This window comes from Grus americana, chromosome 16 (genome assembly GCF_028858705.1).
Source record: "Grus americana isolate bGruAme1 chromosome 16, bGruAme1.mat, whole genome shotgun sequence".
In the NCBI taxonomy this organism is placed as follows: domain Eukaryota; kingdom Metazoa; phylum Chordata; class Aves; order Gruiformes; family Gruidae; genus Grus; species Grus americana.
The window spans coordinates 10,666,467-10,692,658 of record NC_072867.1 but is presented as its reverse complement, the minus strand read 5'-3'; the positions used below and the strand labels follow the sequence as shown (position 1 = coordinate 10,692,658).

General features: G+C 38.0%; 1 protein-coding gene across 15 annotated transcripts in view; it reads left to right on the top strand.

Annotated features, from left to right (window-relative positions):
• Positions 1–26,192, top strand: part of EP400 (E1A binding protein p400) — a 50,221-nt gene that overhangs the window by 21,465 nt on the left and 2,564 nt on the right. For 4 of the 15 annotated variants that reach the window (XM_054844142.1, XM_054844141.1, XM_054844140.1 and 1 more), the window contains 36 exons: positions 2–176; positions 582–718; positions 1,345–1,531; positions 2,496–2,662; positions 3,506–3,660; positions 4,180–4,416; positions 5,479–5,643; positions 6,480–6,647; positions 8,645–8,736; positions 9,534–9,832; positions 10,579–10,781; positions 10,884–11,053; positions 11,271–11,467; positions 11,948–12,059; positions 12,768–12,911; positions 13,215–13,373; positions 13,637–13,720; positions 14,294–14,425; positions 14,546–14,590; positions 14,698–14,851; positions 15,280–15,521; positions 16,059–16,232; positions 16,476–16,523; positions 17,541–17,677; positions 18,229–18,285; positions 18,415–18,493; positions 19,081–19,281; positions 20,347–20,392; positions 20,484–20,593; positions 21,216–21,420; positions 21,927–22,093; positions 22,444–22,650; positions 22,956–23,151; positions 23,753–23,883; positions 24,512–24,679; positions 25,407–25,484. In XM_054844142.1, coding sequence (XP_054700117.1) covers positions 2–176; positions 582–718; positions 1,345–1,531; positions 2,496–2,662; positions 3,506–3,660; positions 4,180–4,416; positions 5,479–5,643; positions 6,480–6,647; positions 8,645–8,736; positions 9,534–9,832; positions 10,579–10,781; positions 10,884–11,053; positions 11,271–11,467; positions 11,948–12,059; positions 12,768–12,911; positions 13,215–13,373; positions 13,637–13,720; positions 14,294–14,425; positions 14,546–14,590; positions 14,698–14,851; positions 15,280–15,521; positions 16,059–16,232; positions 16,476–16,523; positions 17,541–17,677; positions 18,229–18,285; positions 18,415–18,493; positions 19,081–19,281; positions 20,347–20,392; positions 20,484–20,593; positions 21,216–21,420; positions 21,927–22,093; positions 22,444–22,650; positions 22,956–23,151; positions 23,753–23,883; positions 24,512–24,679; positions 25,407–25,484 — 5,428 coding nt within the window. Of the gene's footprint in view, position 1; positions 177–581; positions 719–1,344; positions 1,532–2,495; positions 2,663–3,505; positions 3,661–4,179; positions 4,417–5,478; positions 5,644–6,479; positions 6,652–8,644; positions 8,737–9,533; positions 9,833–10,578; positions 10,782–10,883; positions 11,054–11,270; positions 11,468–11,947; positions 12,060–12,767; positions 12,912–13,214; positions 13,374–13,636; positions 13,721–14,293; positions 14,426–14,545; positions 14,591–14,697; positions 14,852–15,279; positions 15,522–16,058; positions 16,233–16,475; positions 16,524–17,540; positions 17,678–18,228; positions 18,286–18,414; positions 18,494–19,080; positions 19,282–20,346; positions 20,393–20,483; positions 20,594–21,215; positions 21,421–21,926; positions 22,094–22,443; positions 22,651–22,955; positions 23,152–23,752; positions 23,884–24,511; positions 24,680–25,406; positions 25,485–26,192 lie in introns of all 15 variants that reach the window. The other 11 variants (XM_054844147.1, XM_054844146.1, XM_054844138.1 and 8 more) reach the window with 10 other exon arrangements.

Here is a 26,192-nt window from a genome sequence, read left to right as displayed (position 1 = left end):
GCCAGCATCGTTTGCTTCTGATAGACACTCCTTTGCATAACACATTGATGGAGTTGTGGACCATGGTACATTTTCTGATTCCGGGAATTTCCAGACCGTATCTAGATTTTCCAGTAAAAGCAGCTAATGAGGAGAACCAAGATTATTGCCATAAACTGGTCATCAGGTTACACAGAGTATGTTGTCATTTTTCTCATCTGTCCTACTACAGTAGTTAAGCTGCTGGGGGGGGGGGGGCGGGGAAGAAGGGAAAAGATGTGGTTCACCTCAAAGTTTCTGACCTTTCTTAACACTTTCTACAGTTCAGACAGAGTCCTGCTGAAAGCAGGGGTGTCTGCTACCAGAATAGTATGGAGATTTATTTTTAAAAATAATACAAGGCTCAGTTTTTGAAGCATAACATGCAGAAATTAAAAAACAAATTAATGCCTATACAACTGTATGAATAGTGATATGATTATATATGGCATATGAGGTTTATCACATCAAATGTGTTAGGTGTGAATACGTTTAGCTTTCTGTTGTAAAACTGCATCTTTGAAGTGAGAATTTTTTTCCCCCTTGATTATGAAATGTTTCAGATGATTCAGCCATTTATTTTGCGAAGATCAAAGAGAGACGTTGAAAAGCAGCTAACAAAGAAATATGAACATGTGCTAAAGTGTCGTCTTTCTAGTCGACAAAAAGCTATGTATGAAGATGTCATATTACAACCAGGGTAAGCAGTTAAAACGATAAATAAAAAATGCTGTTGGTTTTGGTGCTTAAGCAAGATGATAAATGATTGTCACAGTTGAAAGTGTTAGTATTTTTCTGAAATTTTCCGTTATGACCAGTGAATAGAATGTGATTACACTGTAAACTAAAATTACAGGCAGGTGATCCTATGGGCCTAATGGAAAACATGCCTTTACCTCTGGAACCTAAAAATCGAGTCATAATGGTCAGTTTTGCTGCTTTGTTTTAAGTTTTGTCTCTAAGGAGTGGTTCTTTATTTCTTAAAGCCCAAAGTGTTTATCCTCACACCTACCCATTTACCTGTGCTGGTAAATATCAAGTGGTTATTGATAGGTGGATGGATGAAACAGAAGTGAGGCAGGTAGAGGATAGGGAGCTAGTCATATCTGACTGTATGGTAGCACTGGTCCTTAAGTTTCATGTTTCCACATTTGCATTTGGTACAGTGCTACTTAAAATGCTCTAGTAAGACCTGGGTAAAATCTAAGCTTGTTTTAAGACTTTTGCATAACATACTGCATTACACATTCTCACCTTGCTGATTTAGGGACATCTCCGTAAAAGCCATACTTAAATTAATATATTTCTGTATAAATTATTTGGTAGAACCCAAGAAGCCCTCAAAAGTGGACACTTCATCAGTGTCTTGCATGTCCTGATGCAGCTGCAACGGATTTGTAATCACCCTGATCTGATAAACCCCCGGCTTTCAAGTACTTCTTATGTATCAGAAACACTGGAATACAGAACTGCCTCTCTTGTACTGAGTGCCCTAGAAAGGGATATTTGGAAGGTGAGCAGAAAAGTAAACTGTTTTTTTCTCTCTTAGTGCCCTTGTAGAATTTCAGTACTTAATATTGTTTTTTTAGACATCCTAAGTCTACCTGAAGTTTATAAATAGAAGGAATTCACTATTCCATAGCTGTGCCTACCAAGTGCATACTTGCTGTATCTCCTTTTGTCATAGTAGTTTGAGCTTTTCAAGTGTCTTATAGTCAGTAATTTTTCACGAACCACTTGGTCAAAGAGAAATTAGCTTTGCTTTCATCATACTCATGTTTGCAGGGATTTTGCAACACTGAAAACACTCTAGGTAGGACAGTGCTTATTTACAGAATTTTGTAATTTTTTTCCTGCTTTCAGTAGCTAAAGGAGAGCGAGACTTACTTTTTTTTCACGTAAGAGTAAACACTGATTCAATGACTAAATTAGTACACTTCTGTCAATCCATTTGAAGTACTGCTCTTTGTGTTACCATTAACGATGTGATCCCCCTCTTTGAGTAAATGACAGGAAATAGTTGCATTAGAGAGAAGTATGAGTAATGGAGCAGATGAGATGATCCTTTTGATTGATCTTATTTCCATCCTTCATATTTTTCTACACCTCAGTTATATGTGTGCCTTTATAGTTTGGCATTTGAGCTCAATAGTTAACGAACACCTCCTAAGGGTTCTACTTAATTCTTTGGAAATGATGGTTTATGAAGACTTGTTAAATTGCTTTTATTTCCAAAACTGGCAAATGATTTCAGTTCTTTTTCTTCCGATGCTGATGCTTAAAATGAGACTATCAGCTTAAGATATATTTCCAAGGTTTCCGGACAGTTCTGGCTAATAATTAATGGTTTACTTTTTAAACTTAGAGCATTTATTTGAAGATAAAAAGTAAAATACAGAAAGTGAATTCAGCATAGAACATAGAGAGGACTTTACTGTTCAGGTTGTCACATAAACCTTATTTTACAATTTCCCTAGGAATCAGACCTGTCTCTCTTTGATCTCATTGGAATGGAAAACAAAATGACTCATTATGAAGCACAAATGTTGCCAAAACAAAAGGTTACTAGAAAGTTGATTGAAGAAATCTACAGCTCCCCTCCACCACCAGCTAGGCCCAATCCAGTGAAGCTCAAACCAAGCAGGTACGTACAACTGCTCTCTCCTTTTAAACTAGAATTACAGGAGGAAAATGTAGTTCTGTTGCTGTGTTTGCAGAGCTCTGTCTGCGTCTCTGGTAATGTGATTCACACAAAACCTCAGACTTGACTTTGCACTTTATTATTCTGTTGCTTTCTTGTTTACCCTTGAAAATAAAGATTCTATTTTAATAGTTTTTTATGGCATGCAATTCCATTTGAAGTTTGTTTATGGATTTCCCATAGTTTTTACTTCACCAGCAGATGAATTTTATTCTTGGGGTCCTTGTTTATGGCAAGGGAGTGTCGGTTTGCAAAATTACCGTGGAGATAATTCTTCAAGACTAAGCTGGGCCTACAGTGTTAGCTGTGCTTGCAGTGTTATAAGAGATGTATGAAGTTTTATAGCAGTAGATTTTGTAAGAGTATTTCTCTCCTAGTGAAATAGTGATCTCAAAGTAATGTAGAATTATTTTTCTGATGCAGAGGAGCTGCCTGACGACCTGCCAGCATGTTGATGTCTCTCTCAAAATGATACCAGAGTCCATTCTTTTTCCAGATATCAGGCTAGACTGTTTAAGCTGTTTGCTGTAATTCTGATGCATCCTGCATTAAATTGGATGTGTGGAAGTGAAAGTTTTCTTCTTTCTCAGACTCAGCAAAATGAGTTTATAGAATGTCCGCGTGTGAAGTTTGCTGAAGTGCTGAGTCTTGCCAGCTTCAGCTATCTGTGAGAAAGGGATTAGCACCTGATGTGATCAGTTTATACTTTCCTCGGGTGACAGAGTTTGTTTTTAAAGGGCAAACTGTGATCTTCCTATAGACTTTGAGTTGTCATATTCTTTTCAGGTTGTTTCAACCCGTTCAGTATGGTCAGAAACCTGAGGGCAGGACTGTAGTTTTCCCAAGCACTCAAGTACAACGCACGGTGACCACAGCAACGGTAACTCAACAGGGACAAGTACGAGGAAGGTCACCCATAGCTACGGTGTCTTCAAATCCAGGTAAGAGAGTTAACGCTAGGTTGGTTACCTGAACCTTTGCATAGATGGATACAAGTTAGTCTGTTAATAGAAGTCCTTTTCCCTCTAGCTTAATGGTCTAGAATACTAATGGCTTAAAAATACCAACAGACTAATTGCCAGTAAATTTCCCCACTAGTTTCTACAGTACGATCTGCCAGTATAATGCAAAACTAAGCTTTGTGTAACCTGTTAGTGTATGGAGTAAATATGGCACAGTTGGTATTTAAACCCCGATCATGTGTAATGTTTTGACAAAGATGGGAATTTACAGTGGTTTTTGTGTATTTATTTAACCTTTAAACAATGCTTTCCAAATATATAATGTTGTAAAAATAGGATGGAGTAAAAGGTGTGGATAGCAATCCCAGTCTGTAAGGACAAACCATTCCTGTAGCCATTTTAATATCCTGTTGGCAGGTTTCTTTTTAATGCAGGTTGTTTAAAAGAGTGGAGTTAAAACCTCTAACAGCTTGCACAAACCACCCTTATTGATTGCAGCCGCAGCAGCACAGTTTCAGACAACTCAGGCTTCCACCAGTGCTCCAAGACACCAGCCCGCAGCGACCTTCACCACAGCAACTAGCGCAGCCAACCCTGTGAAACCGCGGGGCCAGACCTCTGCGCCGGCCTCTCAGCTAGGCCAGGCCCAGCCACAGCCCCCCTCGCACACCATCCAACAGAGTGTGCTGCCTCAGAGGCTGGTACTGACCTCTCAGGCCCAGGCACGGTTGCCTAGTAAGTGGCCTCCCCTTTCAAGGTTTCTCCCACCTTTGTACTACAATGAGGTTAAGTTACTAGGCACCCTAAAATGTGTACAGAATCGTTGTTTTTTTTTCACTCTTCTGATTAGCCTTGCTCAGTACGTTGCTTATGACCAAGGAAAATCGAAAATTGGATAAGAAACAATAGAATTGCTGTGGACATACATTAGTGGTGTCAACTTAATCTCCTATTTCTGCATGTTTCTTCTGCTGGCAAGACTTCCTTCAGACCAAATGTTTTAGCTCTATCCTAATTACTCCTTTCATATTAAACACTAATCCATCTGCTAAAGGCCTCTCTCGCAGAGAGGAACGTCGCAACTGTTAGGCAGAGAAAAGCAATGAGGCTTTGCTTTAAGGTTGTATGTGCACTGCCTATTAGCATGTGTCTAGAGTACTGAGCACTGATGTATTAATTTTATCTCTGGGGTAATGCACTGCCTTTACAAAAGCTAAATTTTCACGCCAATATTTTCTCAATATCGTAAAATTTAATGCTTAAATGCCTCTAACCTTTTTGCATTTAAATCACAAAAAGCTTGGTCCTTGTCACTTTAAAGCTTTTTGGTTTGTCTAAGTGCAGATCGCTTAATATAGTCATGTTTCATCAGCAAATTTCGGGCCCTTTCAAATGTGTATTTACAGTGCCACACATGTCAATAATTTTGTCTCTTCCTTAAACCTTTCTTCATGCTCTTGAAAAGGCAGTGAAAATCACTTTAATGTCTATACTTGTTCTGTTACAAAGTGTCACATGAGTTTTCAGGTAGCTCTTGACTTTTTTGCTAATGAAAGTGATAACTTCTAAAATGTTGATGTTCTTACCCTTTAAACAATCAGCTTTTTTCCAGTTTGTCCAACAAATATAGAAAGCAATACCTGCTTAACTTTTATATGACACTTTCGATGCACTAAGTATAATTATGCATGGAAGGCGCTTCAGCACCAGTTTACTAACCAAAACCTAGAATTGTGAATATTGAACAACCTGCCTCCCACTTTGGTGATTTTTAATGCCTGTTTCCCTCCTTAACAGGTGGTGAGGTAGTAAAAATAGCCCAGCTGGCTTCTATAGCAGGAGCACAAGGCAGAATCGCTCAGCCAGAGACCCCTGTAACACTGCAGTTCCAAGGGAACAAGTTCACTTTATCACATAGTCAACTCCGCCAGCTCACTGCAGGGCAACCCTTGCAGTTACAAGGTATTTCTTTCAAAACAGGGCGTTTTCCACTACTGAGAATGCTCATGTTTTGATATGGGCAGCACATTCCTTGTTGCTGTATGTTAAGGAGATTGTTCCATCTGCTGCTTGTACTGTTCTGCTCTGTTTTCTGTGTGAGACAGGGATAGCAGGGTAGCTCTGTTTTGAAAAATAAATGCATATCAAATGAAAGACACAACTACTTTCTTCTTCTGTATTGTATTTCAAGATTTTGTTTTTGAATTTGTTTTCACATGTATGCAATACAGCTAAAGTAAGGTGAGGCATTATTTCAGATAAACTCCCTGATGAGCAGAAACACAAAAAACTGAGGGTATTCTTGTTTTGTTCTGAAATGGTGTAAATAATACTTCAAGATTGGCGTGCCTCTGAATTTTGACCCAACTATCACCCTGACCCAAAGACTCTACCTACAATATATTTTGCTCTCAAATTTCCCTTGTTGGTGGTATGTGTGTTGCCAAATTCAGGAGAACCTGGAAATCTCGATTCTCTATGGCCAACAAAATAAATAGAGGGAATGCTAAGTAAGGATTTTTTGGTTGATTGGATTTCGTCCAAATTCCATATAAAACACCTGGATTTAGAATGATACCCTGACAATGTGAAACTCCTCGTTAACTATGAAGACTTAGGTGTTTTCCTCCTATTATGGAGCTTTAAATCAGAATGGTGTAATTAACTTCTCTGGGAAGATTTAACATAGTTTGACACAGTAATCATCGGTTTGTAACAGTAGTATCTTTTGCTAAAGCACACTTCTTATTCTTTTCCACTCTACCTAGCCTAATTTTTTTTTAAATCCTCCATTGCAGGAAGTGTTCTTCAGATTGTTTCAGCACCTGGTCAGCAATATTTGAGACCTCAGGGTCCGGTTGTCATGCAGACAGTTTCCCAAGCAGGAACTGTTCAGAATGCTCTGAATGCTTTAGGAAACCAGCATCAAGCAGGTGTCCCAACTTCCACAGCAGTCACACAGCAAGGTAGGTTTTCTAGCCTGAAGAAATGTCTCTATCTAAACATTCAGTTACTAAAATCACATTGATCTCTAACTCCAAATTGTTATAGATCATAATTCTGTAAGTTGAGTTCAGAAGCAGGTAAGCTATGAAGCAAATCCTTTTGATTTGTACGTGATGTGTACTGGAGTTTTAGGTAATTTTTTAGTAAAAACTTGGAGAGCTTGAAACTGTATTAAATATATAGAAATTTTTTTTACCGATTGTGTCTTAGGTCAGATTTTTGTGGGAAGAAATGAGTTTGAAATACTTTCAAAGAAAGACCAGGGTGATTGGTTTTTATACTGACAGAGAATGTCCAGCAATTCTCTCTGGTTTTCCACATTGATTTTGCTTTTATCTAATTTTCTTTGCTTCTCTGTCTAATCAAGCTACTGTTTTCCCTTTCCATCTGCAAATACCACTTAGATGTTTGGTGCCTTGCTGCGAATGTGATCAGTTCCTTGCTTAAAATCACAATCAAGATATCGATCAAAAAACAGTAGAGAAATTGCTGTCTAGGATGCATTTACAACAAAACAGCAGATCATTAAATGATGATAAAAGCAATGCTAGGAGTTTGTTCCCTGGAAATGGCCATCTGCTGTAATTTTCTCTGGATATAAACCATTCCCTCAAAACAGACTGCTTACTGCTCCTTGCTGATCTATTAATGTGCCCTTGAAGTTCATATTTTGACTTTCTGAAGAGTAAACGTCTTATAAAAAGGGGAGAGGAAGCTTCAACAGCCTCCCAGTTGTTGGGAGGTAAAGGATTTCTGTCACAGTTTGGAAGATCTGTGGCTCAAATGTTTCACCCTCCAGCTCTGATTACATTACAGGTACTCCTAATGTGGCCACAGTTCAGAATGAAAATTGATGTCAGATTTCTACAAAAACCCATGCATCTTACTACTTTCTTGATGGTAAAAAGAGAGCTCTGTTAAAAGCAGTAATAACTAAAGTACTGTTTCCAATGGATAAAAACCACATTATTAATTTTGCTGTTCATCTTTGGAGGAAGACGTAAAGCCTGTTGAAAATACTTATTTTTGACTCTGAATTTTGGATAAAATGCCAAATAAATTCCATTGCTTTGGGTGATTGGAAACTATAATTGCTGGGGTCATGTGTAGCTGTGTAGTAAAATTGGATATATACCGGCTATCTGTAATAGTTTGTTTGTAATAAAAAAGTGGAAAGGCAAAGCTTACACCTCTGCATACTCCTCAGAGTCTATTATTCTTAATGCAAGTGCTAGCGCTTGCTTAACTTGAATGCCATTCTTCATGAGTGCATTGACTCACTACTAAATACAGTTTCACACTGACTAGTGGAGGGTTGTGCTGCTTTTCTAGTACAAATAATCAGCGCTGATGAGCAATGCATTGTGGCTGAGACAGAAACCTATGTATCCAATCAAGAAAATAACTGCTACGGTGTCTGTAGTCTGCTGGTACACGAAGGGTATTACTGTATTACTTGTGTGCAATGTTCTTAGAGTTTAGTTGGGTGTCTGGGAAAACATCTGCTAGCAGTTCAATTTACAAGAATGCTACTGTGAGATTCCATCATATAGTTTCATCAATTTGTTGATATACTGAATTCATATGTTTTCTGAAAAAGCTCATTTAAGATAAATTAGAACAGTCTTGTCCTGATTGAGAGTATAACTTCTAAATGTTAATACCTATTGCACTACACGTGACATTTGAATAAACTAGGAATGCAGCAGGTCTTTGTGCAAAGCAAAGTAAAATTCCATTGATCTATCCTGAATTTTTGTGAAAAGAGTTAACGTAACTATCTGTCAGATATCTGATGTGTAACAAAGTACAAATTTGCAATAACCAATGGACACTTAGTGTAAACATTTGTCTGCAATTACGATGTGTTACAGCTATGAAATGTCTACTTATTGAAAATAATAAATCAGACCAATCCTCAGAAGAATAAATGTATAAACACAAGGTTTATCCTCAGTTTGTATTCCAGGTAGAACTGCAGTTACTAATTTGTCCTCTGGTGACATAGGAGCAGCATTAAAACCAGCACCTACACATGGACAACTGCAGGTACTTAATTTTTATTTTGTTATGGAAAAACAACTTTTTAGGATTAATACTAAGTCCCTGTAATAGTTGGAAGCTATAATTTACAACGCTGAAATTAATTAGGAACTTTGATGATTACAGATTAGGTAAAAAACCCCAACTTTTGTCAGTGTTTCAGGTTGACAGATCTAATGCATTTTCATCTGTATTCCATAGTTTAAAATAAATTCTGGTGTATAAAAGCAGCTAACAGCTTTCTTGTGCTGCGATAGCAGATGGGTTCTTATAACTAGTATACCATAATGATGTAGTAATGCATGAATATAGGAATTGTAAGAGTTTCTGTGTGTTTTGAACACAAAGGCAACTGGGCAAATTCTTATAGATTTCTGATCTTAATAGGTTTTTAGAAAAGATACTCAAGCAACCTATAAAGTGTAGGGAAACATCAAGTATAAGTTAAACTATGCAAGAACCTGCACCTTATCAATAGTAATGTGTTAATTGAAATGTCCCAAATACAAATTATGAATTTTGTTTTATTTCCAAGACCATGAAAATGTACTTTTAAAAAAGCAAGAAAATACTAAACTAAGATGGAATTGACTCTTTAATATGAATTGAATTTAGCCATAGTCTTCAAGTTTTATCCGAAATTTACACTTTTTGTGATTGGTCTAAGTAGTTGTTATAATCTAGGATGTTGGTGGTATAAAACACACAGTACTCTGATCCCGATAGCTTCATTCTAAAGAGACTCAAATTCCTAAGTGATTGTGATGAGCAGCAATTTTTTTTTTCAACTTTTCTTGGCAAAGGAAACATATGAAGAAAAGAACCGGCTTTTGAAGGAGCGCCTGGACAGAATATTTTCTGGCAATGAGCGCCGTTGTTCACGGGCCCCAATGTACGGCAGTGACTTGCTGAGTGTTTGTTCTTTGACTGGTGAAAGAAAGCCCTCTCAGATGTCTTCCAGTGAGGACAACAGCTGGAGGTGGGCTGGCTTTGTGAACTGTTGCCTTTCTTCAAGTGCCTCTGGAGGCCCAAGTAACCCATTGCGAGAAATGATCCTGACTTTGGTTCAGCAACAAGAATCTCTAAAGGATGTTGTTAACAGGTAATGTGTGACTCTGCCTTGTAAACCTTTACCACAGTAGTTATTTCTTAAATGCTCCTTTTCAAAAAAGCTCTAAAACCTTGTTTCTGTTCATGAGCTTGTTTGATTTAGACTCATTTATTTAACAGTAAGTGATGTGCAGTATGAACAAAAAAATAGCAGTCACTTCTGTTTCTTTTAGGGTCTTTATAATAAGAGTTTTCAGTGCCTCATTCTTAATTTCAAGCCCAAATTCAGCTGACCATACTTCAGCTTACATTCTTATGCTTTGGATTTACTTCCGATTAGGTACCTTTTGGAGCCAACCAACAAGAGTTAAGACAAAGAGACATAGGCAGAAGCTTCTGTTGAGCTAAAGCTGACATTTAGTGGATTGTGTGCAGAACAGTACCTGCAGTTTTCTAGAAATGTGAAATGCAATTAGAAGTCCTCAAACCTTTTTGAATTGCTTTTAGTAAATTCGATATGATGGGTGTTTCTTCACTGTGTTTGAGCTCCGGTGACTGAATACAGTGGTCACAGTGCGAACACCTTAACAGAAGCTATCATCAAAGCAGACAAAACAAAAAGATAAAGGGAGAATATTAGCACTTTGAAGGTACCACAGCACTTACTAAGTCACTTCAATGAAGTGGTTAGATAAGTGTAAAATTACGTGGTTGACAGGCTGAAAATTATTGCTGCAGATGATAATTTTGTATGTTACTTTTTAAACTGGTATTCCCTTGTTTTACTGCTTTTCACAGGGCTCTCTTTGTATTGCCAGCTGCAGTTGCTGCTCCCCCATGTTTGTATGTAGCAAATCCCCCCCCTTCCTACAGTCACAGATTGAAACTCCTTAAGCACAGTCTTAAGCAGAAGGCAGCTCCACACTTGCATCAGTTGCAAAGGATTACAACTCCTCATTTGCTACAGTTCCCCGACCTCCGGCTGGTGCAGTATGACTCAGGTAAAAGGGGGACATTTGGTCACAATATTTCAGTAATTTACTGTTTCACAGGAATGGAATGTCTATAGAAAACAATTATTGGTTTTCTTGTCTGAAATGCAGGAAAATTAGAAGCTCTTGCTGTCTTGCTTCAAAAGTTGAAATCTGAAGGGCGCCGTGTGCTGATTTTGTCACAGATGATTCTGATGTTGGACATACTGGAATTGTTTCTGAATTTCCATTTCCTCACATTTGTGAGGATTGATGAATATGCTAACCATGAACAACGGCAGGTAGGTTTGCCCTAAAGGCTGTCCACTGGCACAGCGATATGTGCTGCTCAGGCTTTTATACCCTACAGCAGGGAAAGGAAATGTGCCTTGTTTCTTACTCATTTTGAAACACTTGAGTTGTTTTTGTCTGTTTTTTATTAGGCTATAGTGAATTTGGTTTGGTATTTTATTTTGGTGTATGGTTTATTTACTCCTTGCTTTTTTTCCGTTTATGTAGGAGCTGATGAAAATTTTCAACAGAGACAAGCGCATTTTCTGTGCCATCCTTTCCTCTCACAGTCGTTCCACTGGAGTCAATTTGGTTGAGGCAGACACCGTTGTGTTCTATGACAATGATCTAAACCCGGTGATGGATGCAAAAGCTCAGGAATGGTGTGACAGAATTGGAAGATGTAAAGATATCCATATATACAGGTGATGGTCAAGGTCAACGACCGCTCTTTAACATACTTTAATGTAAGGTTAATTCAGACAGTGCTGTTCTGTATGATCTGAAATAAAGTGGAAACAGTGCTGAAAACTTCACCTCGCTTCAATAAAAATGATGCCAGGTTATCATGAAAATGTGGTCTTTCTTAACACCAAATGTAATTAATGAATCATACTTATATGGGTTTTGTCTGTTAGTTTACATGGAATATTTTAAGTGAGGTGTTTTTTGATAGTTTTTTTTAAATTTTGTTTTAAATTACACTAATTGTTAAAAGAAAATAGAGGTGGGAGTATGTGTTTTGTTCTGGGCCTGTACCAGCACTAAAAAAACCTCCACAAACCACCACATTTTAAAAGTTCAGTGTTATTCTGTAACGGCAATTTCTCTTTTTGTTTCTGAAAGCTGTTTTGGAAATGACTTATCAAATTTCTGTTCTTTTTTTTTCCTTTTTTTTTTTTTAGGCTTGTCAGTGGTAATTCTGTAGAAGAGAAGCTTTTGAAAAATGGCACAAAGGACTTGATCAGAGAAGTAGCTGCTCAGGGAAATGACTATTCAATGGCCTTTTTAACACAGGTAAGTTAATATTCAAAATACGTTCAAATACCTGTGGCAGTGTTTAATAAATTCAAACATCTGCATTGGAGTGTTTAGTAACAGTTTAGTATAAATCTGTTTGTGCTAGAATTAATAGGTAAGCATATTAGATTTCGTGATTGCTTGAACTTAGATGTTAGGACCACATTCTCTCAAATACCGTCCATCTGCTTGTGTTCCATTACTTGCATAGTGATGCACGGGCATCACCTATGTGACTTAATGGATTCTGGTTTCTTGCACCCTGCTGCAAAACTCTGCAGAGCTTGTAAGGATGAAGGTTTCGACAACTTTGAAACATGAAATATAAAGCATGGTATTTAGTGAGGTAGGCTCTCAATTGCTGCTCTGAAGATGCAAAGGCAGCAGCTGCCCTGCTGAAGCTAGTCCATCCCCTCTTGGCACTCCCTATGTGGTGTTGCAGGATGAGACTGTGTATTTCTGACTTTCCTGTATACAAACTGTTAACACTTTATTCTACTCTGTCCTGCAGGAGAAAGTTACAGAAGGGAAAACCGATAATTTTCCAGAAATAATAGATAGACGTTTATTGTTCCTTTAGTCAGTCCGTAGTTTATAAGGTCAATTGAATGTGAGCTAATTCAACATTATACAAAAAATAGAATGGTCCTGAAATCTGAACGTACTTCTCTCTTTTTTTTTTTTTTTTCTCTTCTACTTACTAAGCAAACGATTCAGGAATTGTTTGAGGTTCATTCTCCTATGGAGGATTCTGGATTTAGAGTGAAAGCAGAAGAATTTGTAGTACTTTCTCAAGAGCCATCTCCAGCAGAAAATATTTCACCTAAAGTTGCAAGACCATTCATAGAGGTAATTATTAACACATACATTAAAAATACAGTTGTGCAACATTAAAATTAAACAGCTGCCTTATCTTTTTTTATTTGTGTACATTCTGTCAGTCTCTCTTCCTGGTAGTTTTATGTGGTTTTCTCATTTTCCTTGTAACAAAACTTCCAAAAGCCCACAGCTGTTTACTGTCTGGGGACTGTTTCTCTTGCCTCAGCAGAGACTCATTCCAGAAATCTGTTTTGGATTTCAGTGGACTTTTTATGGGGTCTCTTTCCATTTTTTTGAAGTCTTCATTATTTTTAAAATATGTCTTTCTGAAAGGCCCTCAACAGTATTGAACAAGAGGATGAGGCGTCAAATGACTGCATACAAGAAATAGGACCTGAGTCAAGCATTGCACCTTTAATCACAGAGCTCTGCGAGGCAAAATACAATGAAGAGCCCTCACAGCTGCAGGAGTTAGTTGCTGTTGTGGATCAGGTACCATGACTTTCCATGAATATTTGGTTAAAAAGTAATGTTTAGTTCAAATATATCGATCTCTTTGCAGTCTGGCCTTAAAGCAACTTGGTTGTCTATGGGATTGATACTTCCATTAAATGGATGAGAAATCTCCTGCTGACTTAAGATGTTAAGCCATCAGAGAGGGAAATTAGTTTCAAGGAGAGCTTTGATACGCTCTCCTCAGTTAACGGTTATTATCCTCAATACTAACTTTTTTTTTCCTTGATACATTCTCTTAGCTGACTCCAATAGAGAAGTATGCTTTGAATTATTTAGAGCTCTTCCATGTTTCAGTTGATGACAATGAGCCACGGTTGAATGAGGTAAAACAACAAATCTTTCTTTCCCATGTTGTTCTGTCACAGTATGTACAAGCAGGTTTATATTTACAACGGGAAGTGGAATATATTGTAGGCACTTCTGTGATCTTCTCTTGCTATACTTTATCAACACTGGAATGCCTTAGAGAGCTTATTATTTTGGGATTCTCTTGGTTTAAGCAGGTGTCAGTTCTTAATTTCTTTTTTATAAAATGGGAATGACATTCTTCAGCACAGCTCAGCAAATATTTGCCGTACTCCACTGGTAGCGGGGGAAAAAAAGTCATTAATTTCAGTGAGCCTGTTTATTTGGGTAAAGGAGCTGTGTTCTGGTCGTCTTGGTTGTTTGACTGAAATTCTGAGTTTGCTTTATTTCGAGGGTTTAAAGACCCTCAGCAGAGACCAAAAAATCTCTTCTAAGTGATTGTGAAAGTGTCTGTTAGGAAATTGCTTTAAGATTTCTGTGCCTGAAAATGTCAAAGTTTAAGGAGTTTGTCCATAAAAATACAAATCAATAACTTTTAGTCCAGTGTCTGTTACTGCATAAAATTTATAAGGATTCTGACTTGCATCTAGATGGAATTGAAAACTGCAAAGAAAGCATGGGAAGTCCAGCATATGAAGGAGTTAAAGGAAAAAGAGCAAAAGATGCTTTGGGAGGATGAAGAGGAACTACTGACGTACACTCGGGAGGATGCATACAACAAAGTAATTCTTGATTAGTCTTGTTTTTCTTAATAGTGTATTTCTTAACAGTTATTTTGAGAATACCTTTTCCTTCAGGGTTCAGTTGGATCATTTGAACTGTATTCTCTTTTTGCTGTGTAGGAATATGTCTATGAAGGTCCAGATGGGCAAACCGAAATAATGCCAGTAAGTAAAAGTAACACCAGGCAGCCTAAATAGGCTTTTTATTTTTTGAAACATAAAGATCAGTGGAGAGTTAATATTACAGTAACTACAAATTTTGTTCTGTGCAGCTTTGGACTCCCCCCACTCCACCTCAGGATGACAATGATATCTACATTGATTCTGTTATGTGCCTGATGTATGATACCACCCCTATTCCAGAATCAAAGTTGCCTCCAGTGTATGTCAGGAAGGAACGTAAACGACACAAAACAGATCCATCTGGTAAGTGTTTGTTGCAAACTGTTCTGAGATTTATTGCTAAAATTTAAAAAAAATGGGATTTTTCATACCTCCTACATGTATGTCCAGTAAAGATCAAATTTGCAGGTTTGAAGACGTGAAAATTCTTGTCTCACCGTGGTGTTGAAGCACTAGAATCACTGGAAGCCCCAGTTCTTACAGTGCGTCTTTCTATTTGGACATACAGATGTTTTTAAAAGGATAGTTTTGGAAAACAGATTCTACTATGTGAGTTAGGACAAGGCTGATCTTACTGGATACCAGGCTCTGTTTAGTTACTGACAGTACGCTTTTAAGAGGCAGTGGGGAATACTCTGTACACATATTGGAGCATTTTGTGGCTGTAAGTAGTAGAAGAATCAAAGAATGATGGTAACTATTTACCAAGAATGTTTTCTTTTTTGTCTTAGCTGCAGGCAGGAAGAAAAAGCAACGTCATGGAGAGACAGTTATTCCTCCTCGTTCACTTTTTGATCGAGCAACTCCAGGAATGTTGAAAATGCGCCGAGAGGGCAAAGAGCAAAAGAAAAACATCTTGTTGAAACAACAAGCGCAGTTTGCAAAGCCTTTGCCAACTCTTGTCAAACCAGCTGCTGAGGCTGGACAGGATAATCCAGAGTGGTTGATCAGTGAAGACTGGGCACTTCTGCAGGTCAGATGATAGCTGCACTTTCTGCTGTTATTATTTATTGTATTTTTGCTTCTAATTTTAGAAATGACTCTTCACTTTTATCTCTTCAAGGTTATTTCTAATTCTTAATGGTTAGTTTGGCATTTTGCTGATGTAACTCGGAACAGATTGCCTGTCATTTGTGTTCCTCTAAGGATAAATGAAAGGTTAAACTACAGAATGCATGATTAAGTCCTATTTTTGTTGAAGAGACCACTTACTATTATGTTCCAGATTAGTTGTGCTGGCTGCACGTTGGATAACGCAGCTAAGATTTTCCCCACCTTTGAGAAGAGAGCAGCACTTGAATGGCAGCTCTCTGGTCCTCTTACACTGATCTCCAAGTGGTTTTTTTCTGTGTAGTAGCATTTTATGCTTATTTATTCTCTGTGAATGTAGGTGAACCCATAGCTCTCTGTATCATTCTAGTAATGGTGCATGGACACATGCAGATAAGGGTGGGTTTGGAAGATTGGAATGATTTGTCATCTGAAGGTTTTGTAACTTTATCTGTTGTAGGCAGTGAAGCAGCTGCTGGAGCTTCCTTTAAATCTTGCTGTTGTATCGCCAGCACACACTCCCAATTGGGACCTTGTTAGTGATGTTGTTAACTCATGCAGCAGAGTCTATCGCTCACCAAAACAATGCCGAAACAGATACGAAAATGTCATTATTCCAAGGGAAGAAGGAAAGGTGAGTTTACATAGAACGATGCGTCTTTTTTTACCTTAAGTTTGTAGAGTTTTTTTTCCTTATCTCCGTAAACACTTGTTTTTTTGTTAAAAGTTTCAACAGTGTAAATAAATAACTTTTAAAACATTATAAAATTATCCTCATCAGGATTTCCACTTATTTTATGTGATTTCTTTGAAAAGAAAAAGCACCTGAACAAAATCTTCCACAAAAGATCATCTAACTTTCCTTCTTATTTTACAGCTAATGTACGAAGCTAATCCTAAAAAGAAGACAAAAAGTATTTATAAGGTGTGCATTGGTATTCTTTCAAAATCAAATCTAGACACTGTGGTATTTAGCAGCAATGGAGGTGGGCAGATAATTCATATGAGATCCATATTGAGTGTATCTTGAGTTCTGAAACATCGATTAAAATTCCAAATTTATTTTTCCTTTCTTTGTTGATACAGTGGATTGACACCAGACTTCAGCTTTTGGATTTGGTAGATAAATTTTAAATCATGCAAGAAGTTTGTGATTTCACTTAAACTGTAGTGGGTATTTTTCCACCTAACAACCACCATGTAACTTATCCTGATTATGATGATGGTACTTAAGATCTGTAAGAATGTACTTCATGCTAGGGTCTAAGTGGATTGCAGATATATAGCGAATTTAATGCTTGAAGCACTTTTTAGTAAATGAGGATGATAGTACGCTACAGCAGCAAAAGCAAATTCTATGATTATAAACAACTTCTTCCAAACCATACAGCACTTTAGTGACAGAACTGGGTGGAGAATCTAGAACTTCTGGCTGTAGTCCCATTCTCTGACTAATAAGCAGGTTTGTCCCTGACTGGCAGTTTCTGCTTAGGAGAAGCCAAATGTTAGAGTGGCATGGTGTGTTGGATGTTAACATAGCTTTGTTGGGAGAGCAGTGCAGTGATGGTTTTATTATATTCTGTGTGCGCTATGCATAACTCTAAACTAATGGGCTCTTGGTTTGGGTACTGAATTAAACATGCAAAATCTAAACTAAAGCAAAGATTCTTTTTCAAATTAGAGTTTGCCATTCCGTATGTCCCCAAGTGCTGATGCCAGTGTGACCGTGAGAACTGCTCCTTATTTTGCTCTTTCTTTATATATTTCCCATAGAGTTTTGTGTAACAGTAAGTTATCAGTGACACGAGGCAGAAACCAGTCTGTGATAGATATGTTGGAGTACGTTTTTAAATAACCTACAAGCGCACCATGTGTTTGTACATAGACAGAACACCGTGTGGGTGTGTTCGCAATTGAAAGTTGATTTGTTTTCATTTTTTAGACTAAAAACAGTCGCCCGCTTCGTACCAATCAGATCTATGCTCAAGATGAGGGTGCCACCCACACGCAACTTTACACTAATCATTTTGAGATGATGAAAATGATTGCAGGGAAAAGAAGTCCACCTATCAAACCTCTGTAAGTTTAACTGGGATCATTCAATCTTCCTGACACCACAGATCTCCTGGAAACTGAATTGCTCTTCAACCAAGAGTTATTTTGCCCTCTGCTTCAAGCTGTTGTTTTTTTTCTCTGTTCTTGATCTCTTTCCTTGTGTCCTAGGCTTCTGTTATTGGAACACCTTCATACTTCATGTGTTTGGGTTAGCTTTACTCACTGCATGAATTTGTTTTACATGATTAAGAGCAGAAGAGCACTCAGTTGTTTGTTGTTAATCGTCTTTATAAATTACACTTTCCATTTGCCTGAACTGTAAACATTTTGATTTCTATGCTATGTAGTAGTATGTTGGTTTTTGTGTATATTCCTGCAGTAACTTTTTCTGTATTGATTTAATATTTACTCTGTATCTTTCTTAAAACTTCTGTTTGTATGCAGGCTCCACTACTGGTGGGAATATCATGAAAACTTCACCAAAACTGCGGTCTCATCCACTAAAACCTGTGAAATTAAATACTGTTTTTAAGGTTTTTTTCTGTCTCCAGTAATGCAATTTTGCTTAATTTCAGACTTGGCATGAATCCTTTCCAGAAGAATCCAAAGCATGCATCAGTGCTTGCAGAAAGGTGGGCACTTTCTGTCTTAAAAGAGTTATGAATTGCATAAAAGTGCTTTTTTTCTTTTTTCTTTTATTTTTTTACCTTTCAGTTATTTATTTTTAACGACTGTGTGCTTTGTCTCATCATTGTTTCTAGTGGAATCAACTATGATAAACCACTTCCTCCAATTCAAGTTGCATCCCTCCGAGCAGAACGTATTGCAAAAGAGAAAAAGGTGTGGTCTCCATTTCAGCTATGCATATGACAGCAGTAATTAAAAAATTAGACAACAGAGGAGGTATGAGAAAAGCTGCCTCCTGGGAGAAGTTTGGCAGTACAGTAGATGGTATGAGCAGCTGCAAGTTGTTCATGTACTAGGGTTTAGGTAACCGAAGTCCAAAGTGGGACCTTTCCTTTGGCCTGTATGTCACACTCATACTCATTGATTAGAAGAATCTTTTTGGAAAACATACTAAAACCATGTAAAAACCTTGGTTTATTCTTGACCATTGTGTAGCTTCCTTTCTTATATTATTCAGAAAGAGCTACTTGTCCTTGCCTGTTGATGGTAAATCGCTCAGCGCTACGCTCTGAGCCATATAACCAGGAGTATGGCTTGTAGTTTGAAACTAGTTTGGTCATGTAACTTGGAGTTCGAGATTTACGGTGCAGATGCATTTGTATGCTGTCCCTGCACACAAATACATATATATACTAAGAATTAAAGGGGGGTAGTTTGTTGTTTTGTTTTTTAAAAAAATACTTCCTGATTGTCACCTGCACTGTTTTGAAGACTGTGAAGCTCACACTTTGATTTCCTAGGCTTTGGCTGAACAGCAGAGGGCACAGCAGCAGACGGGCCCCCAGCCCCAGCAGCAGCAGGCTGGCCAGCAGCCAGCTCAGCAGCCAGCTGTACAGCAAGCACAAGCCCAACCTCAGCCGCAGGCTCAGGCACAGGTAGTTCAGCAGCCACAAGCAGTAGTGCAGACTGCAGTAACCACTGTTGCCAACACAGCAGTACTGGTAAGAAAGGGAGGGCTTGGTACCTCTGATGTAGTAACTTCAGTTCTTCTGTGTGTACCATATTTATGTCTTCTGTTTTCTCTGGAAAGTGACAATTTTAGGTCAGTGCAGTGAGATAAAAACTATTTCTTCCTTTCTGTTTTGGGTGTTGTTTTTTTTTTTTTTTCCTGAGCGTGCCGTGTATGTTCTTTTTTGCTCATTTATTAAGACTGTGTTCGTACCATTTTAGCAATAGGTCTTGGCATTCTGAGGTGGAAAAACACTACATCCTTTGCAAAGATTTTTTGCCTTTTTCAGTTTAGACTTTAATTTAATCTAATCATAGTTTGAGCAAATACATTTACACATTCAGTGAACAGTGTTATACAGAGAATGTGGACATTAAAGAGAATGTAGCTGTAAGAGCTACTCTGTTAAAATAGCTTAAAACCCAAAGCTTTATTAACCTTTGCAAGGCAAGTGGAATGCTGCATTCTACAGGACCTGTCATGGTTGTCTTATCACAAATCTGTGCAAAGTTTTCATGGCTTCCTTAAATCTAGAGTCTGTTTTAATGAGTCTGATGATGGATCTGGGGTTTTTGTTTTTAGAGCCAGTCCAGTTTGCATATTAAGGTGTGCAGGCAGTGGTGATTTTATTTTGCTTGTTGAAGGGCAAGAATACTACAGCTTTTACAGAAAGAGGCAGAGGATGGGTTCTGACCCATAAGTATTGCTGTGTGTCTACTGCTCAGTGATGTTCACGTGTAAGTGATTGTCTGTGGCATGCCAGAGTCATATATCGCTCCCTTCTTCTGCTAACAAGGATGTCAAATGACCAGTATTTACCAAACATTTGACTGGTCTCCAATTGCTTGTTAGCGTGGCAGAATCCTAATATATACATCAGTTGTTGATATGTAAAATGAATGAAAACTGCAGAAGTATCCGTGCATTTTATTGCATTTTTCTTATTTTGTCACTTGTGGAATACAGCATTGTGTCAAACAACATAGTAGTGTAAGAACTGTATTCAGTTTTCTTTTATTGTTTTTCTGAACCGTTGCCTCAATTGTCTTCTAAATAGGCGGGCACAATCAAAACTGCAGTTACGGGGACAAGTATACAGACTGGTAAGAAGACTTTATAATTAGGCATTGGAGATGATAGGACATTTGGATTTTCATTTTTAGAATCTCACATTTAATCCTGGCTTGCTTTCAGCTACAGTGAGTGGAAATGTCATAGTGAATACCGTTGCTGGAGTCCCTGCTGCTACCTTTCAGCCCATCAATAAACGTCTGGCTTCACCTGTTATACCTGGAACGTTGACTGTGAGTAGACTGCATCACTGGTTGTGTCCCTGGACTGACCTTGGTTGTGTGTTTTATCAGCATATCTGTTTTCTTCTTTAGGTTTCCATGTTATCAGAAACTCTGCTTCTTGCAAATTTCATGTGCATTGTGTGGTTCTGTATCAAACCCTTACCAAAATATCAGAACACACTGGGACAGTTTATCAGAAAAAAGTGCCTAATAGATACTACTGTTAAAAATAGTTCATAGACAAATGCTGTCATAGGCAACGTATTATGTCATTATCATTTCCAGCCTGTAACTGTTTTATACTTTGTCATTTATGATCTTTATTATTATTTTAGTGGTTTAAGACTATGGAAGATAAAGCAAAAAAATTGAAAGGTAGTAAAATCAAATTTCTGTAATCTAGTTAAGGGTTTGGTGATCAGCCTGTTTGAAAGAGATTTAACCAGATGCTGATTATGAGACATACCCGAACAGATAGATGTGTTAGAAAGATTTGGACCTTCTTTGCTTTTGCAATGCTTTCGCATTTGTGATGTTTGTTTCTCAAATTGTATAGTCTGTTTCCATAAGGTTCCATGGCTTTATATGAGGTATGGAAACTGTGAGAAATAATGACTTTGTTCCTTTTCAGACTTCGGGAGGCACTGCAACTGCACAAGTGGTACATACCCAGCAGCGAACTGCGGCAACACCTGCTGCTTCCACAGAACTGGTGACCATAGCATCTACCCAGGGAGTTCGTGCAGTAACATCAGTCACAGCATCAGCAGTAGTAACTACAAACTTAACACCCGTGCAGACCCAGACAAGATCTTTGGTGACTCAAGTTACACCAGGTAATAATCATGTGTTTAGGGATTTTTTCTGAGGGTACATAAAGGGCCCCAGAATTTCTGTGGGTTGCTTGACCACCGTAGCCCCAAAATATTGAAAGTCTGGATTTGTTAGCAGCACAATTAAACAGTGCCGTGATTTTTAACTTGCTTTATTGTTGGTGCTCAGATTGCATTTTTCTCCAGTATTTCTGGATAAAGCTTTGCGGTAAAGAGCTGCTTGGCCCTTAGGCATTGCAATTAAAAAAGATTTTTAATAATCTAGCAGTAAAATATTAGAATTGACTGTCTCGACTGAAAACCATTGTGAGGAAAGCATATATTTTATTATTTACTCTGCTTTTACATCATGTTTATGCTAATGTGGTGTTATTTGCAGTTAGTCCACCAACTGTGCTGGAGCAGAAAAATATGCATTTAACAACTTGGCTTTTTAGGTGAAATCAATGAATTAAACTGAAAGTTGAATATCTTTCTTCAACGCATTTTGTTTTTCTCTTTATTCACAGCTACACCAACAGTCCAGCTGTCCGGCAAAACAATCACCCCTGCTCACTTCCAGCTTCTGAGGCAACAGCAGCAGCAGCAGGCTTCTCAGATGCAGGTCTCACAGATTCAGGCTCAGGCACAAGCCCAGTCTCCAGCTCAAATAAAAACTGTAGGGAAATTGTCACAGGTGAGGAAATGCTTCTTGCAGTAAGGTGGGATGTTACTCTCCTTGTTACTGTAAGCATCATCAGCAGTGTGCGTTGTACCCTGGGTTTTGGGCTAGAGTGAAATGCAGCTCCTTCTTAAATTTGGTCCTACTAAAATTTCATGAAGGCAGTGAGTCTGATAGCCATTTCAAACAGTACTGTTACTTATTCACTGGCAATCCATTGTGTAAAGGAGTTGCATTCTTAGCTCTTTGATCTTAACTAAAGTCTGACATAGAATATTTCTCCTTTAAAGCTCCAGATTCATCGCAGGTTTTTTCCTGTAGTCATGTAAAAGATTGGAAATGATGGAAGTGTTCGATTTTTGCAGGAGCAGCTGATAAAGTTGCAGAAGCAGAAACTGCAGCTTCCCCAGCAGCAGGCAGCACAGCAGACTCAGCAAGGAGCACAACAGCAAACAGCACAAGTACAAGTGCAACAGCAACAGCAAACTCAACAACTCACTGCTGTTACAGCACCTCGTCCCGGTGCAGTTCTCACAGGCACTACTGTGACAAACCTGCAAGTTGCTCGTCTTGTAAGTTGTCTTTGACATTGCAAAAACAGTCTTAAACACCTTATTCTCTTTGCTGGTTTAACTGAACTGGATACTGGTCATTCATGCACACGAGTGTCCTTTGCATTACTTAGGCAGTACAAAAGATACAGCTGTAACATAAATAACTTTAAATTGTGCTTACCAACTGATACCATCTCTGAATTGTATTACCGTAAAGGAGCAATTATATGTAGAAACATTTACAGCTATCACTTTATAATGACCTGTTATATGCAGCAAATATTTTTGTGCCAGTACAATAATCTTCATTCCTTACTGCTTAGACTCGTGTTCCTGCTTCCCAGCTTCAAGCACAAGGACAGATCCAGGCCCAAACTCCGCAAGCAGCACAGGTTGCTTTGGCAAAGCCTCCGGTGGTGTCTGTGCCAGCTGCTGTTGTGTCATCTGCAGGAGTCACTACACTCCCTGTTACTGTTGCAGGCATTAGTGTTGCCATTGGGCAGCCACAGAAAGCAGCAGGTATGTCAACAGACTTGCTAAAACATCATAAAAATTTAAATCCCACCTTTTAAAAGGTGGGATGTTTCAGATAATGTCTTCTGTGAGACACTCACACTTTTTAAAAACTAAAGTGATAGAGGTTGCATTCCAGTTTGTTTCTAAAATGAGGTAAGAGAATTGAGCTTATTCCATTTAATCTGGAGGTTAGCATGATTCTTCAGCAAGATGTGGTTGGTTTTGCTTTTTTTTTATTTTTAATCTGTGCATGAGAGTAGACGAGCAGATGCAGTTTTAAAAATAAAGATATAGGAATTACATCATTTTTTAAAAAAATCCAAAATGGGAATAACTGTCTCCTGTGGACAGAATTTTTCCTGTAGGAAGAATACTGTTAGAACACAAAGTTAGCATCCTCATGCCCTTAGATAACAGAATGTTTTTTCTCCACTGTCAAAATCATATGTCTTATTCCCATTAAAATCAGTGGGTTATTAGTGCTCAAAGCTATGCAGATGTGTAAGTCTATAAAAAGCACAGTCTGTGTTTGCAAGCTGTGATTACTGGGGCAAAGCAATAAAATGAAGACTCTTAGAGTTCTAATTATTTTTGTAATTTTCAGGAGGCCAGACAGTAGTTGCACAGCCACTGCATGTCCAGCAGCTTCTAAAACTCAAGCATCATCAAGCAGCACAGCAACAGAAAGCTATCCAGCCTCAGGTTGCGCAGGGTCAAGCTACTGTGCAGCAAAAGGTACTTGTTTGCTTTCCCATTGAGTTATTTAATGCTTCCATGGTTGTAAAGCTTCAGCTCTGAATTACGACAACAGTCCTAGAGAGTCAGTATTTCTAGGGGCGAATCTTAAGTATATCTAGAGAGAATGGTTTCTCGTGTGCCTTGTCAGGTGCTTAATAATATTTTCAATAAGACTATTGTTTGGCGTGATTTCACATGCCCCAAACTGTGTTTTCTTTTTTAAGTAACAAAGGTTAAGATTCACTTTAGTCACTTCTAATATAACCAAATGTGGAAAACTCCCAAAGATTTTCACTGTTTACATTATAACTTGTGTAGAATATACCTTTTTCTGCAATGTCATGTTCTCATGGACTTTGCTGTCAATCAACCACCAATATGTTTTTTCATTATTATATGAAGTGCGCGTGTTTGTGCATGTGTGTAAGAGAGAACCATTTCAGTAAATATTCAGAATATTTGCATAAGTGCATCAAAGCTTTCGCCTAGTGCTCATTTTGCTATTACTAATCTTGAGAGGATTTTGTTTCAATAATTAAATGTAATCCACCATGTTAGCTATATACCTATTCTTTAAAATACCATATATTTTGTAGTCATTGATGGTTTTTTTTCTCTTATGCAGATAAATGCTCAGCAGGTTACAGTCCAAACCCAACAGCAGACTTCACAGCAACAAAAAGTAACTTACACTACACAGCCTGCCATTAAAACACAGTTCTTAACGACTCCAATTTCCCAAACCCAGAAACCAGGTGGAACCCAGCAAGTGCAGGCCCAGATTCAGGTACAGGTAACACAGGTTTACACCTTTAAATTGTAAAGATGACAAGTGATGTAGCATTTTAGCACCCACTCATATTAATTCTACGCACACATATGTTTAAATTGACTTTATAATAAAATTCATTGGTGCTGAATATGTGGCCTTATAACAGGTCAGAGGATCTGAGCTCTAAGTTTGCCTTTCTTCTTTGAAATTAAATAAATAAATCTTGTCACTCTCTTTTATTAAGCAAGGGATTCCATACTCTGCTTACTGAGGAAAATTCAGCCAGAGTTCTTCCTGTTTTCTGGTGCTGCCTCCCAGCCTAACCTCTGGCAGCCAAGAGTAGGTGACAGCTCAGTTACCTTCTTTTCTGCATAACTGGATCCATCTAACCAAGGAAAAAGAAGTGGGTTAGGAATTGGAAGCCTTACTCTTTCAAAAGTATATCTAAAACAACGTAGCCCATTAGAATTTTCTGTGCTTCCTTCAATTTTATATGTAGTTAGGAGGAAGCAAGTATGTTGCAGTTAAAATTGAAAATACGATTTTTCCTCTTCCTCTCCTAGCTAAGTTCTTCAATCTAAAAAGTTTTATAAAAGATCAGTATCACTGAGAATGGCAAGCTGCAACTTGCCATGAACAGGACTTTGGAAAGGTTTTCACTTGGTACCAGTTTTGATAGGTATGGGTTTTGCTGCTATTGGCAATTTTTTATTTTGACCGAATCTTTCTTTATTTCATGTCACTACAGGTTGCAAAACTTCCACAAGTGGTTCAGCAACAGGCCACTGTTGCCAACATTCAACAAATGGTTTCAGTTTCCCAACAGGTAGGTTTTGTGCTTGTCAAATATAGCACCAGAAACACAATCCTATGGAAAGCTCATTTGTTTGGAATGTGTGTATTTTTCACCTTATGTGTGGCATAGGCAGTATTTTTGAAGGATATAGCAAGTTCCCTTCTATAAAAATAAATTGTGAATACTAAGTCAGCTGCTGTATATTTTCTAGTCTAAAACTTTGGTAGATGGAGCAATGTTTGTTCATCACTGTGGGTAAGCTGAAAAACAGATTAAAAAATATTTTCTAGACTTGAAAGAATTTTTTAAAATTGGTTTCATGTGATCTATTGTCAAGGTAGCAAATGATTGAACTAATGAGTGCCATCTGAGTTTGTTCTACAAAAAGTGTTACAAATTGTTTTGTTCCAGTTCATAAAGTTGTGCCAAGTGCTTTGTAAAAGTCAGGATGGTGTGGTATCTGTTCTAAATGTTGTATGATAGCAGAGGGGACTAGGGCAAGAGAAGCTCAGAGGGTTTGGTCTCCCCTCCCCTTACTATCAGGCAGTTTATTTACTCTGTTTAGAACACTGTCATTCAGACTATTAGCAACAGACATAACTGATGCTGTTGATTAGCAGGAATGATTTAACTTTGGATGGTGGATGAAGTAATTGCCTTCACTGCACAAATATCTGGGCCAATCAGCTCTTAATCTGTCACAGTTTATAGTGCAGTGTTTTAGTGCGGAATAAAATC